Below are 16965 nucleotides of genomic sequence, written 5' to 3' on the forward strand. Positions count from 1 at the left end.
GACATTGATCACCACCCAGTGATCAATCAATTGTGATTACATCTCAGTCCAACAGGAGGTCGGTCGCGGCCCTAATAGCTCAGTGGTAACGTCTCTGACTGGGAGGCTGGGTGACATGGGATCAAGTCCGTTAGGGAGCACCAGTTCCTTCAAGGTTACAGGTACGAGTGCCAAGTAGCACGAAACCCGGGTCCAGGGTTTCCTGTTGACCACCTCCAACCACAATTTTATCTCAAGGGAATATTTACTTTAATATTGAGTTCGACAAATAAGTGTAATCAGATTATTGATGGGTGTTGATATTTGAGTAATAATAAAAGCACAAAACATCCTATTATAATCTAGTAGGAGAAAAAAAATTGTTCTCATACATTTCCCGATTAGACCTTTTAAATAAATGTAATAAAATATTATCAAACTGAATGTGTTAACAGATTCGATCTAGAAACTGTATCAGTATAGATAGAGTATAAGTTACTATCTAAACTTGACGGTAAGGGTCACACATCATGAAGACCTTATTGAGTAACAGTAGTTGTAACACTTATTCCTAGAAATAGTAGTTAGGCTGAATGCACTGAAGTGTGATAACAATAGGATATTTCTTACAGTTAACAGGCATCTCTAATGAAGATGTCTGGGTTTAGAAAAGTTTATCCTTCGAAATAACACACCTTACTTCGTCTTAAACATTTCGGTTATCAGCAGTAAGGTTAACGAATTACACAGAGTAAAATATTTTTTATAAAATGATAGGTCATTTACCTCCGGATTCGCGGGTTATATTGTCGAATCGATAGGAACTATACCACTCATTCTCATTTTCATTTACAGATGCCCCCAAATGCTCTGGTACGGCTGAGAGTGGGTAGAGTACGCTCTCCCTCTCCAAATGATTTTACATGACCACGCGTATATAGTCTCTGCCAGGAAAGTCCTACTCACTACCTTCTCGTGACATTACTGTTGTTAACGAAATTGAGAGGACGAAAAGCGAATGTCCGGCGCTTTAACCAGGTTGGTGGACACGGAAAGTTCAACTAGGGGAGTTGGAAAACCTTCATTCCAAACAAATGGTGAACATGGGCTGACTCCAGTATCCTGAGGGAACAAATGGTGTACGAATCAATCGTTGATCACCGGCTACCATGTGACTGCATCTCCTCACGATGCTCCAATGCCTTGTTGATCAGACCTTTAGATCAAACGCTCCTGGTGTGTCCCCGTAAGAAAACCACCTGCTTTAGTTTGGGTACCTGGGTAGTATCACAGCCCTCACACAAATCAAATGAGATTTGTGTGGCACATATATATCTGGTGCCCCCTTGTACCAATATTTATGTGTTTAAATAATTAATAAATAAGTATATTACATAATACTAAGTTAAATAAATACCAATATGTACTCACTTTAAAAGTCCATCCCAATAAAGTGGTGGTAGAATGTATGTTTTCATAAAATAGAATATATAACGTTCTTTTCCTTGATCAATAGGTAATGTTTCTAATGGTTTAGCTCTATAATCAAATTCTGCTATAATACCACGATTATACCCAGTAACTATAGGACAAGCTGTATATCCATCATACTGATAAGAAGAAGAAATAAAAGGAGAACAATGTGAACGTTAATCAATCAGTCGAACGTAATGTAGAATCTTGTACATATGTGCATCAGTTCAAGTTCCCGCTACACACCATCATATCAGCACAACAAGAAGAAATCATCACATCAAATATCATAGTAGTGTAAGTGGCAACAGTATTGATAGTAGTAGAAAGCAATAAGAACCTACAGTATTTTTAAAAAAAGAACGCGCTGAATATAAAGATTAACAGAGAATAAATCTACACCATGAAGACTGATTCTAAGACCATGTCGATTAAATTCTTCAACCGTTGATTATATAAATTGTGCACACTAATGCCAGATAGTGTGCAAATAGTCTGATAATTAATAATTTCACAAACAAGTTCTGTCTTGATTTCATTCTCGTCAACTTTTCTTAAAACTTAGCAACACATCAATATGCATCGCAAAACGATATAGGCGTTGATTAAGCATATGCAACCAGTACGAATATAGTGAATACTATTGATGTATGAACACAGAATACTTGATTTGTGTTTGTATGGACAATAATTTGCAAAATTTTACTGACTTATGAGTGAAAAAAATACGCCGATTCTACACTAAATAACTCATGTCAGACCATATTCAACAGCACTATATGTATGTGCGAAGGCAGGTATACTGAAAGAGTAAAAGGATGGGTCAGTATTTACGCATTCTAGAAAATACTATGGTGCAAGATGAGATTAAATAAGTTAAAAGTTGAGTTCAGCTGATATCTCAAGAGAAATCATTGAACTTTCACGAAATAAGTCAGTTTGAATGAATGATATGGAGAGCCAATCAGAAGTAGCCTAACGAGAAGGTCAATCGATGGCAATTGGAAGTGTCACAAAGGTCAAGTGCATTTTATTGGGGTCAATTTCTTAAGAAGAGAGTGGTATATGTATAAATAAGTATTTGTGGATTTTATTCACTAATGTAATACACTTTCTCGGTCACTTATGTGTTCTCGCTCAAGTAGTCAGTTGGAGGATTAGAACATAGCACACAAAATATCAATAACACATTTTGGACACTACCTGTCACAACTATTAGTCATAATCAACACTACATAAGGATTCAGTAGATCGCATATACGAGATTGGAAGATTTACAATTCTGTATTGTTTTCATAAAACCAGAGATCAATTCCGAAAATCTTCCAGTTTATCATTTCGAATGGTTGAAATGTTTGCGCTTCTCTGAATTCAATTGACATTATACAATGAATATCTATGAATTACATACGTTTACAAGTGCACTTTAAAGATAATTCAATCACTTTGATTATTATCAGGAGTTTTTTTGTGGAGATTTCAGTATTTTCATAGTTGAAAACATGAGTCAATTGAAGCTAGACCACCATAGAAAACCTTGAAGCAATGGACGACCCTTTCGTCCTATTGTAGGACTCCTCAGCTGTGCGCATGCACGATCTCGCCTCGCAAGATTTAAATATCACTGTAAATTTCACTTTGAACATTCGTTCATTTTTCTATTTTATTAACTACATTAGAGAGTTTATAAAGATTGAGCTATGTATTGATGTTCATTACTGATGAATATATACTAAGGACAAATAAAAACCCAAGAATCAGTAGTAATGGATACTTGATTTGCGCCTAAATATAACTATATACGCATTTAACATTAGGCCAAACACCTTAAGATCTCATGATGAATGTATTAACACCTATTGATTAGAGTCAGAACAAATAAGACTGGTAGGTCCTGGGTTCGAATCTCGCGAGTGCGAGATCGTGGATGCGCACGCTTAGGCCAATAACCACATAGATATTCTAATAGGTAAGATCAGGAGTCAATTGAAACTTCTCACTTATCGGTTCTGGATCGATAGGTCTTGGGTTCGAATCTCGCGAAGCGAGATCGTGGATGCGCACTGCTGAGACGTCCCATAATAGAACGAAACGGCCGTCCAGTGCTTCCAGGTTTTCCATGGTGGTCTAGCTTGGATTGACTCATGACTTCAACTATGAGAACAAAAAGTTATCGTTTATCATATGATCAATTGTATATATAGTCTACACAGAGTTAATTCATCGAATTCAGATGAACATACATACGAAACAAACTGATTATAACTTGAGCAAAATTATTTCATTCTGTGACAGTAACATCAAGAAATGTAGTTGATCAGCTACTATACAAGTATACTGTTCACAGATTACTAACCTATACATGTGAAACAATACATTTTCAGGGGTAATACGCATTTTCCGAATTAGGCATTACAACTAGGAGGTAGTATTCTACATAACAAATCAAAATGTATACCCCTATGTGAGGTTGAGAATAAAATGTCAGGCATTGAAAATCACAAAAAGAAGTCTGAACACTTACTTCAGAAACATTTCCTTGACCACCTTTGATAACATCGCATAGATTCTTTTCTAATGTTGCCGCCTGACTAGCTACAAATAATAAATCACAAAAGAATGAATTTACTCAATTGATGTGTAATGTATGACGGGAAATCTATAATTTATATGATAACAGTTCTCCTTCAGTAGGGTTGATTGAATATAACGTTAGTGTACAACAATGTCTGAGATTAGAGTGTCATCATGTTTTACATTAGTTGCGCAACAAAATTCATACACATATATATGAATAAAGGGTATTCGTATTTGAACAAAGTTGTCTTCAACACAGTCATTCGTTAGTAACGTTGAACGTGGTACGTATGTACATTAATTCAAATCGCCATAACACATTCGCCCAGAGACAGGAAATTATTAAGGCGAGTTCCACAAGCACTGACGTCGGTCAATCCTGAAGCATCATTTTGTATTTGAAGTGAGAGAATAGTATCCTATACATGCTTTCATTGTTGCATAAGGTGGTCAAAAAACCATGCATTTTGTTTACGTCCACACAAACATAACTATATCGTCTACAAGTGAATCTCTTGGTAGAAGATCATAACCTGGAAAGTCAGACGATGTGTTATCTTTGAAAGCATATCTATGACAGAGTTAAATAAAAATTTGGGAATTGAACAAGCTTGACGAACACCACTAGAAGTGATCAATTCCAATGAAAATGCGTAATAAGCTGTGACTTGCCCTGAAGTGTTCGAGTATAGAGGCTGTACAACGCAAATGTACTTTTTTGGTACGCCTTTCGATGACAGATATTACCACAGATCTTCACGACCAAAGGTGTCAAACTCCAACTTAAAGTCGCGGAATACAAATATTGTCGGACATTGAAAAGTATGTCTGTGTTCCACGGTATACCGAAGGGTGAATATTTGGTCTATGCATCCACGTCTAAAACCAGCTCGGTTTTCTGTAGTTCGCTCTTCATAAACTCTGACTAGACGTCAAAATATAATTGAGGCTAATATTTTAGGCACTATATTAGTGGAAGGAATTCCTTTCTGATTATCATAAGAGGATTTTTGTTCTTTTATGTAAACTGAGATGGTCAAAGATCGAGACGAGTCAGATGTGATTATGTTCAGCTTCCAGATACTATCTGAGACTTTGAACGAACGCTCGTATATTTCAGCACCAATAAGTGAGTTATACTGACGTAAGGCCTGGAGTACTGTGTGAAGACAACAAGGAGGATTGTGCAATAGAAATTTATCAACAGGGGTGGTTATAACAAGTGTTTCATATTCCCAATCTCTGTCTACCGGATAACGCAACGTGGTTTGTTGTACGGGCAGCCAAACAATGGTGTTATTCTATAATGTCATTAGCTATTATTCCGACTCATTTAAGTAGGTGTAGTAAGCCGATTACGGTAAGTGAAACTATCGTGACCAATGGTTAGAAACTTTAGGTGACACGGCTCAGAATCGTTCACACTAACACAGAGACATTCAATCTTTGATTTCCCCAAGATCTTGAGTTCCGAATTTTCTTTATTACCTTCTTTCCTTTATCTGTTTCGAATGTTTTCTACTACTACTAATACCGTTACTACTTCTACTACTCTGGAATTCACTTTGATAATTTTGTCTCTCTGTGGTAACTTCAATCGATGAGCATGGGTTAGGTCGTAAGTCGCATATAAATATAAAATAACACATATATATATGAAAAAGATAAATCAATCAATACAAGCTATGAAGAAATTATAACAAAATAGTAGACGGTACATACAGGTTTTGACACATTCAAACTATGTACTCAAAAAAACGAGACCTTTTAAGTGAAATATCGATTATTGAATAAACCGATTGGTGTCGGTTACTAAAATGGTTAAGATTTCACAAAAGTGGTTTCAAAGATTATCCTTTTAGAGTCTCAATGTATCCATAATAGATGATAATTGACAAATTTTCGTTTACTTAGTCACTTACAATGAACAAAGATGCATCTCACTGTATTAAATCAAATGTATGAAAAGAAGTACGTTATTTGTGGAAACAATTTGAGTCTTAAACCTTTCAGCTATCGATCTAAATCTTCTCTCCTAACATTCACTTTGATCTGAATTATATGATTATATCATTAAGCTATATGATTGATTAACAGTTGGCAATAGACGTAAGAGAAAAAAACCCAATAAAAGATACCACAATTTTGTATATTTGAAATCATGAGTCAATTGAAGTTAGACCACTATAGAAAACCTAGAAGCACTGGATGGCCGATCATCCTATTGTGGGACTCTCCAGCAGTGCGCATCCACGATCACGCCTCGCGAAATTCGGACCCAGGACCCACCAGTCTCGAGCCACAGCACATAACCGATAGACCACTGAGCCGGCATCCAACGGTGTTAACATCTAACTTCAACCACTCCACGAAGTTTGAGCAACCTTTCACCAATTGTCTTTAGTGAGTTCCTATCTCACAACAGACGTGGTTTTGAACTCCACTGGTCTCTGATTCTCACTAGAACTCCAGGAAATACCTCATGGAGCCAGTCACTAGTGAGCATATGATCATTATCAGAAGGGTTCGAATTTCGCGAGGCAGGATCGCGGATGCGCACTGCTGTGGAGTCCCACAATAAAATGAAACGGCTGTCCAGTGCTTCCAGGTTTTCTATGGTGGTCTAGCTTCAATTGACTCATGATCTTAACTATATAAAATTACTAAAATCTCCACAAAACCCCCTTCTGATAACCAAAATTTGTTGATAAATCTAATTATGTCCAATTGTTTACTTTTTGGAATGAATGAATGATTCATATGACATGCGACAAAACGTTGTAGAGTAATTTGATAGTGTCATGCTATCAGAACTAGATAGTTTAAATATAGAAGTAAGCTTAATTATACATGAATTAAGCGTTGATGATGTTTTCCAGAACGAATAAAATAGCTCAAATTATCTTACAGTTGTCTATTATTTCACGTTGAGGATAGGGATCGAGAGAATGATAACCAAGTTTAAACACATATATGGATGGCTACGTAGCCAGGAATCGATCACAAGACTTTCTGGCATGCTCGCAAACACTTAGCGCCTGGACCACTGTCTGAAGCGGAATCTCCGATAAAAACTCTACACTGATAATAATCATGAGCTCACAATTCGTTAACTTCTAGGTGAAATTTCTGGAGTTTTAGAGAGAAGCCATGACCAGAACAGTTTAAAGATTTCTTGCGTGAGACAGTTACTCACCATAAGCGATGAAATATCGTCATTTAATAACGTGCATTGATTAAAGTTAACCATCAATACTGTCGTGCGTGAAACCGATAGCCTTAAGTTCGAATCAACGTTTTGGGTCCGTGCACGCGCACTATTGAGTCTCATACGGTTTGAAACGACTTCCAAATGCCCTTAGATTTTCGATGATAGTCTAACTAAAATAATAATCTCACTAAAATTACACCTTCAATGATTGTACTTTCGCCAGAGTTTCATCAAATGATTCTATTTTTAACAGTCATGTAAATCTTTATTGGTAAAATGGGCAAAATAGCACTATATGATTGGTAAATGAAGCAAAGTTACACATTTGTTATATACATATATCTATGCATTTACAAAATCAATGTCCTAATCTATCTACTACATACCTTCATTGGTAACATAGACTATACACGTTCTATGATCAATAAATCTGATACTGTTTTTTTTTAATTTTTCAATAACAAAAAGGTTTATGAAAAGAAGAAACAAACTTATCTATAAGTAAAGAAAAAACTGAATTCATTCATTGATTTACTAATACTGGTCATTGAATGATTGCAAACAATCAGTTGTTGTTGTTAAGCGTGAAATATGCTAACAAAGATTATAGTTGAATGGTAAAATTCAATAGACAATATGAATAAACTGGAATATTAGTTGAAAGCTGGAAGCATTGAATGGCCCTTTTGTCTCAGTATGCGACTGCTCAGCAGTGTATATTCATGACTTTAAGAGCGGGTCTCGAACTCAGGAGTCCGTCCTAGACTAGGACGAAACGGCCGTTTAGTGCTTCTAGGTTTCAAATGGTGGTCTAGCTTAGATGAACTCATGAATCCAACTATTAAAATTATTACAATCTCCATAAACCCTTAGTCTGATAATATGAATAATGATGATTTCTAAATGAATAAATAGTCAATTATAATCAACTTACAACCTGGGACAGTAATAATATGACCAAATTAAAACGATGACAAGGGAAAACCTTCAGAATATGACTTGAAGATGAAATGGTAAGATGTGTGTAGAGGTATAAACAAGATTAAGATTTAAAGAGAAAAACAACAAATCAGTGGATACGTCTATGGAGTTCTGACCAATTCGGATCACTAAACATGGTTATCTAATAATTTTTTTCTCTTCATTTAGTTAGTAAGTTCTGTATACTAGAATGTAATTTTGATTAGACAGTTCACTTCAAAATACTTAGAGTTATCCAAGAGTCAGTCAGTCAGCTACAACATAGGACCAGGCACATATATGCATCGGTCCAAGTTGCCATACCTCACTCATTAGCACAACAAGATGAACACCGGATTCATAGAAGTAGTTAATTTATTGGTGGTAGTATATAAAAGATAGGTTGTATATAAGGATATAGTATAGGAAGAAAGACATATATGAAGCAATTTTAATATCAAGGTTTAAGGGAAGATAAAGAGTGTATACACCTACGCCATTGTGATCGATTCTGAGCCATGTCACCTAGAGTCTCCAACCATTGGTTACGATAGTCACGCGGACCCCAACTAAGTAGTCTGCATCTGCAAACATGGCTGAGACTAGAAGTTAGTGACTTCAAGCACTGATGCCACGTTTTGGTTTGGTCGCCCCTAACTCTTTTTCCAACCACCCCCTACACCAGTCAGCATAGCATAGTCATTGCTTCACACTAGAACTCCAGGAAATATCTCTTGAAGCCAGTCACTATCCAAGAACATTTGTCAAGAAAAAAACAAAAAAACATATTCAATATTATTACAACCTGATTTATCAGATGTAAAACACAAATATAAATAAAACTTAAACTCTGAATTGAAATTTTTAATAGGAATTACACTTTATTACATAACCAACATGTAATAATTTGTTTAAGTAAATACCTAAATATGCTATATGTGAAGACATTAAATAAATATGCCCCAAATGCCCTGTTACAGTCGAGAGTGAGGAGAGTCCGCTCTCCCTCTCCAAATGATCTCACATGGCCACGCGTACATAGCCTCTGACAGGGAAGTCCTATTCACTGCCTTCTCGTGGCATTACTGTTGTTTACGAAATTGAGAGGACGAAAAGCGAATGTCCGGCGCTTTAACCGGTTTGGTGGACACGGAAAGTTCAACTAGGGGAGTTGGAAAACCCTCATTCCAAACCAATGGTGCACATGGGCTGACTCCAGTATCCTGAGAGAACAAATGGCGTATGAATCAATTGTTGGTCAGCGGCTACCATGTGACTGGATCTTCTGACGTTACTCCACTACCTTGTGGATAGGATCTTTAGGTCAAAGGCTCCAGGTGTGGCCTCCTAAGAAAACCACCTGCTTCAGTTTAGGCACCTGAGCAGTATCACATCTCTCACACAAATCAAATGAGATTTGTGTGGCGCATATGCATCTGGTGCCCCTTGTACCAATATTTATGTATTTAGATAAATAAATAGAAATAGAATTTTATATCTATCTAATAATTCATAACTAATAATGAAGCAATAATATGTTGATTTGAGCGGCCTATGCTTTTCCACGAGGGGTAACAAACGTAAATAAGTCAGAAACACTTTTTGGCTTGATCACATATAACTGTTATTTTTCATATCACGATGTGATGCGGTCTAGTCTGCTTATATATAAACTAAGTTTGCTTGAAATATAAATATAACAAAGGCTGGTTGCTGATTTCTGAAATTAAAGGCAAGTCACAGAAAGAGAGAGAGAGCAAAGCTGGAGATTGGTGGACCAATAAGAACTTAGCTGTTGACTCGAAATTAATAGTGATGTTTGGATGTGTAATTGGTCCATTCAGCAACATTCAGTCATAGAGTAATTAGAAGAAGAGAAATAGACCAAACTAGAATCGGGATTCTGATAGATGATTTGTCATGTGCTTTAGGTTATCGGCCTTCAACACAATAATATTAACAATATGTTTATTAACTTACATACAGCTGCGGCAGTTTTCGATGTGGGCAATGCAGCACAATCACCAAGGGCAAATATATTATCATAATGATTATGTCGTAAAGTTTTCACATTGACATCTACATAGTCACACGATTTTGGATTAGTCAATTTTGGTGTTTTAGTTAAAATTTCTGGACAACACATTGGTGGAGTGATATGTAAAAAGTCATACTGCAAAGAGAAACAAACACAATAACAACAAAATGAAGTGATATTGGTATGTTTCTTGATGAGAATGCTACATCAACGACAGAAAGAACTTCTAGAATGTTGGTACGTTGACCGCTTTATTTACCCCAGGGGCTTCATCAATTCCATGGGGTTGGGGGTTGGTGCCTGACGAAATGTTGACACAGATTTCGGAAGTACGGTTACAGTTTATCGCATTGCCTTATTTTCGGAGTAGGCGAGATATTCACTCGGGATTCAAAATAATAGTTGGGCAAGCGAAAGTCATCTCGGTTTTACTTTACGACTGTGGAAAGTGCTCTTCATACGAAGAGGATATTCGCAAGTTAATAGCATTCGATCAAAGATGTCTTCGAAGAGTCGCTAATGTATTTTGGGACCACCTACTTGTATATACTGACATAGAAGCCGTCCATGAAAACAAAGACTGTTGAACTGAGTAATGCTGGTAAACGTAGACTACATAATTAGGCTCTGCGCCATCTTTCTAACCAATGGTTAGAAACGTTATGTGACATGGTACAAAACAGTTCGCAATGGCAGAGGTATATTCGCTCTTCAAGTGCTATTAGATCCTGAGTTTCTAAATTACGACAGTTGTGTTTTATCAATTTCACGAATCAATGTTTCTTTCTCTAATCATACTTTATTTATCTAGTCTATCTATTACTGTTACTATATCTACTATTCTGAACTTTGCCTTAACGATTTCATATTACGTAAGCAACTTGAACGGACATACAAGTGTCAAGTTCTTTGTTGTATATGACTGACTGAATGAAATGCTTAATAACAGAATAAATAAAAATCGTCCCATGTTTCCTTCATAAATGACTGAATCAATAATTACATCACTTGTTGATATAAACAAATTGTAATCTATTTAATTGATACACAGTAAATAGTTCACGGTGACTGCTTATTTCAAGCCTGGGGGAAAGAGGAGGGGAGGGTTCGGAGTGTGGTCAGCCGTTTAGACTCGGTCCTGCGAGTTGAAATAAGAATAATGACGCAACATGGAGAAAGTTGATATCCTTCGAAGGTCAAGACACCGATGCTCCTTCCAACAATCAGAGCAACAATAAATATGGGCAAATTGAATGTCTGGACAATATGGAAAACTGAGGGGACCAGTCAAATAGCTAACGGAGTGAAGAGGTACAACTTGTCAGTGCTCAAAATCAGTGATAGCCGTTGAAGCCAAGCTCGAGAGAAAAGATTAGACTCAAAAGAGATGCTGCTGTAATCGGATCACAAAAAAGGTAGTTGGTATGTTGGTGTCCAGAGAAGTACGTAAATTCCATGAACCTAGGATCATCAAAGTATCTTTCAAAATAAAGTTCAGAAAACACATCGTTTTTCTATCAATACTAATACTACTACTAATAATAATACCATTATTATTATTAGTATTAGTATTATTAATATTACATTTTTAGTACTAGTTTTGTTGTACGTGTATAGTTTAAGGTTGTTTACTATGAAAATTAAAAACATTATTATTATTGTTTTGTCATCAATGGTGTTTTGTTTTGAAAAAAAGTATCTTATCCAAGACAGACATCAGATAATTAAAACAGTTACGTGTGTATAACAGTGTGAAACTGATGGTAATAGATTGATTGAATGTGTTCCTTCCTGTTAAACTGTAGTAAACGAGAACTCATATGGGGACAATCAGTTTATTAATCAACACAGAATTATGGAGTTCTTTAGTAAAATCTGAAAAACCATACAATACATACTTCTATTTGAAAACCTTCCATCAATTGTCTTAAACTCCATTGTTCCTTTATTACTATTACAATCACTCTTTGTCTACAATCCTGTTCTCTTCAATTCGATCATCTCAACCTTATGCTGCCAGCCATTCTATTTTACATTGATATTACCTATACTACTTATATCTGTCGATACAAGTAGCATACACCACAAAACTGGCTAAATCAATCAGTGGAAATCTGCCAACCATAGTGTAAATATATCATATCAAAGATAGCTATGGATTTATCACCGACAGATATAGCCTTGAGAGGTCTAAAGTGATGAGTCAATTGCTTAGATTTGATCATTTTTCCCAACAGATCATTGCTAACGTAAAGACTAGGTAAGTAGTGATGACAGATGACAATTCAGTCGATTTACGTTTTGTTTGAGATGCATTTGTTAATCAAGATTTTCTGTTTCAGATCTACAAGATATGATCTTAGTCACTGTTTATAAACTATTGGTATGATAAGTCCTTAGACAATGTATATTCGAAACAGCAACACGCAAGAACAACCTGATTGATCTACATTTCTCAATAAATCAGCGCTAGAAGACAGATAATGAGAAGATGGTAGAATATTTTTTTTAAAGTAAATTTTACATATCCATTAACGTTTTCACTACGACAACTTTTACTAGGCAGTAGAAATCAGAATATAAACAGCTTATCACATAGTCTCAGTGAGTTAGAGTGGAGTTAAAGCACTCGTTCATTATTATTCTAATCATTGTCACTTTTCTCCTCTTCATATTGCAGATTGATTATCAAGTACAGGTTTATTAACTTGGTTGTAAGGCACATATTTTATGTGTAAGGTAGTGACTAAACTGAAATTTAAACCTTTAACTAACCGGGAAGTCAACTGCTGCACGAACACTTAGTTACTCATTGCTTATGCATCATCGTTTATACTTAGTATAAAGATTATAACTGGTCAACATATTATTGAATGTTCGAGATCGTGAATCATATAGTTGAAAAACAAATGTAACACACACAAACATACACTCAAACTCTACTTAACAACATACTTTAATTCGTTTAAGTTCTTTAGTTTCCATGTGTTGAAATACTGCTTCACTAGCTTGTGAATCTACCTGAAAAAAGAACAGATAAGTAAAAACTCATATAGACATAGTAAGCAAAGATGGATAGTGACTAGCAGTGGAATCCAAGACGCGTGTTTCGTCCTATTTGGGACTCGTCAGCTGGATGTACGTGCATCTCAGAGTTGAAGTTCACTCTGGGACTCGAACCCAGTACCTTTCGCTTCAAACGCCATCGCGTTATTCACTCAATGGGAAGATCCAAACAAACAATACTAAGTAAATTTCGTATAGACATAGTTGATACAGAAATTTACTGTTTTATACTTAACTCGAATGTATATATAAATATGAGAGTATTGCTAAGGTAACTGTGATAAGGTGAAGTAATGGTACTGTTGGGATGACCCTGTAATTTTCATGCAAGCGACATGACAAGCTCGAGAGTCATCAACCAATCAGCGATTAATTGGAAGTTATGTTACTAAAATAATGAAAATGGAAAAGTCACATGTGGAGATCCTGATTGGCTGATTAATATACTGCTACTATGTTTAGCAGCATTCTAGAACTTTCAGTAAAAACTCAAGGACTCTTAAATTACTATAAAATCCCTATATTTTCTGTACATAAACGAACCCTGTAGTAAAGTGCTTCCCTCACACTTTGTGCCTTATCTCTGGTCTTCAAGTCGGTGTATAGTTCTAGCTCGGGGGTGCGGAACTAGCTTAGGGAAGCGAATATAGCGTTCACAATCGACCAGACGTAACAGGTACTCTTAAAATACTGCAGCAAATTAATAGTGTTGCTCCAACCTAAACGATAAGTATTGTTTATAATCAAATAGTATTATATAATAATTTTTTTGCTCAACAACTCAAATATGTTAGTTTTACTCATACTGTAGTGTGTCCTACTTATATCGACATAAGTAGTATATAGCGTGAGTGAGGAGTAAAATATCTGGCAAAAGAAGATCCAGAAGGGAAGAATAGAAACAGAAGAAAATTGGTATAGAGATGAAGGAACAGTGAAGTCTGAGACGAATAATTGATATTTGCAAAAGAACAGTCAAGTTTGATTGACACTTTGCAAATTAAGTATATACTCTTTGATTCTCAGATTTTACTAGGATATTCTGTAATTTTGTGTTGAAATATATTCGATTATTCCAACTGGCATATGTGTTCACTGCAATACGATAAATTGAAGAAAGTAGGCAGAAGGTTACCCACTTTCTCATCTATAAATATCATTGAAGTATATCTCAAATTGCGACAAATGATATAAGATAGACTAATTTCAAGGTTTTATTAAAGAAATCAATCATCTTCTGAAAGAAAGGCTTTGAATGGCGAAGTAAGCAGTGACCAATTAAAGTCTACCGTTCACAAAATGCATAGAAGCATCTTAAGTTCAGTGACACAATATGGGATAGCGATCTGTTTGTTAGCCTGTTTAAAGTTGCCCGATAGTCCATATATTACAATAAGGCTAAATTGTTCATATATGACTTTCAATGTAGTAAAAAGCTTTCATATGTATCTCTTTTATATGAGTCATCAAGCAAATTCAAAAGATTTTTGGCGATGTTCTTATCACTGACAATATCCAATGAACCTTCTCGCTCTCATTATCTAGAATGTATTCATCAATATGAGAGCAGAAACACTGGTAATAATTGATATTAGTTTATCTATCCTTTTATCAGTAGTAATAATGATGAAACAAACTAGCAAGTCAGTTATAAACAACGTAGAATCTTGAACATATGTGCGTCAGTTCGACGTACTACAACACCATATCACCAAAGCCTGGAGAAATGATTCAGACAAATCCCGGCGTATTAACAGTATTAGATGGAAGATCAGATTAGACATAGATAATAAAATTAGGGAAGAGTACATGAATCTATGGAATTGATCAGACCATATGGAAATAATTCATTTAAAACTAATATCACACACCATTATTGGAAATGACAGCTGAGAGTACATTTAAAATAATCAACTTCAGTCAGTCGCCTACAACTCAGGACCGGGCACATATATGCATCGGTCCAAGTTGTCATAACTCAATAGCACAACAAGATGAGTCAGTCAGCTACAACGTAGGACCAGGCACATATATGCATCGGTCCAAGTTGCCATACCTCGTTAGCACAACAAGATGAACACCGGATTCATAGTAGTTAATTTAGTGTTGGTGGTAGTATATAAATTATAGGTTGTATATAAGGATATAGTATAGGAAGGAAGAGAGATATGAAGCAATTTTAATCTCAAGGTTTAAGGGAAGATAAAGAGTGTATACACCTACGCCATTGTGATCGATTCTGAGCCATGTCACCTAGAGTATCCAACCATTGGTTACGATAGTCACGTAACCAATGGTTACGTGACAACAAGATGAACACTAAATTCATAGAACTAGTTAATTCAATGGTAGTAATATTCAAAAGAAAGTTTGTGTATTAGGATATAATACAGAAAGAAAAAATTAGTTCGTAGAATAAAACATATAAAGCAATTTTAATCCCACGGTTTAAAGGAAGACAGAGACTGTATACACCTACACCATAGTGATCGATTATGGGACATGTCATCCACAGTTGCCAACCATTGGTTACGGTAGTCGCGGGGACTCTAAACAAGTAGTCTACATCTAACAACATGGCTCAGACCAGAATTTAGTGACTTCAACGACTGATGCCACGCTTTGGTTTGGCCACCCTTAACTTGGTACACCGACATCAAAAATCACAAATATGATTTTCATCAACTCAGTAACCAAATACACAATTTTTGTGTACTTGATACTTAGTCGAACAAATCAAGTGTAACGATTAACGCGATAATCATTAGCTGTCCAAAGTGGATTAATTAAAATACTGTATAATTGTACATCTGGATGATTACCAGTCAAATTGTTCAACTACGCAAAACAATGGTCAAGTTTTCAACTTATATTTCAATGAAATTTACCAACCATTCTACACAATCCAATAAATCAATCGTTCATAAATTATATAAACATCATTGAGTAATTGATGCTGAAGCCAAGTATAATAGAATCGATAAAAGGGGATTGGTAATGTTGTGAATTTGGATAGAATGAGGAATTTAAAGGACAAATGTATTAGGCGTACATAGTCACTGGACAGTTTGAGATAAAATATTTGGGGGAAGGCTCAACATGAACGAAATCTAAGACGATATCAGTCTATCAAAATACTGACCACTGACTTGAGCAGCTCGAAAAAGTACATAATTCTCGGATAACAACTGCATGATAATAGTAATTAATGTTTGAACACCTTAAGGTGACCGGTTTCAGTTATACAAATTCACTGATCAATCGACTTGCTCCTTTTATCTAGAGGTCAATGTCTAACATCCACATTACCAACCTGGTGTGGTGTGAGCTACTGATATCAACATAAGTAGTATATGGTGTTGGTCAGACATAGAATGTATTTTGCCAGAAGACCGATGTGCAAAGAACTGAAATGAAGCGCAATCGTTTGGAAAATGCATGAGCAATGAAATTAGAGAAGAAACAGTGAAGATTGAAACAATTGGTTGTTAATTTGCAAATTGACTGTTCATTGTTTGGTTATCAGAATTTACTGAGATAGTCTGTAATGTTTGCTTAAATACATTCGATTGTCCCCAACCGTTGTTTTGTTCACTACATTTGGTGTCGCTGCCAACCAGAAGGAGGAAGGGTGCTGTTCTGCGGACGCCGCTGCGGGTCT

At 35.8% G+C, this 16965-nt stretch overlaps 1 protein-coding gene across 2 annotated transcripts in view; it reads right to left on the reverse strand.

The window, feature by feature from the left end:
* The window catches only part of Smp_062070.1 (sulfide quinone reductase, putative), a gene marked incomplete at its 3' end in the record, with an annotated part of 34476 nt that overhangs the window by 4673 nt on the left and 12838 nt on the right, over positions 1-16965 (reverse strand). For both annotated transcript variants that reach the window (XM_018798376.1, XM_018798364.1), the window contains 4 exons: positions 13194-13259; positions 10181-10373; positions 3977-4047; positions 1411-1589 (listed from right to left, as the gene is read on the reverse strand). In XM_018798376.1, coding sequence (XP_018646705.1) covers positions 1411-1589; positions 3977-4047; positions 10181-10373; positions 13194-13259 — 509 coding nt within the window. The remainder of the gene's footprint in view (positions 1-1410; positions 1590-3976; positions 4048-10180; positions 10374-13193; positions 13260-16965) is intronic.

Source organism: Schistosoma mansoni (assembly GCF_000237925.1).
Source record: "Schistosoma mansoni, WGS project CABG00000000 data, supercontig 0154, strain Puerto Rico, whole genome shotgun sequence".
Lineage (NCBI taxonomy): Eukaryota > Metazoa > Platyhelminthes > Trematoda > Strigeidida > Schistosomatidae > Schistosoma > Schistosoma mansoni.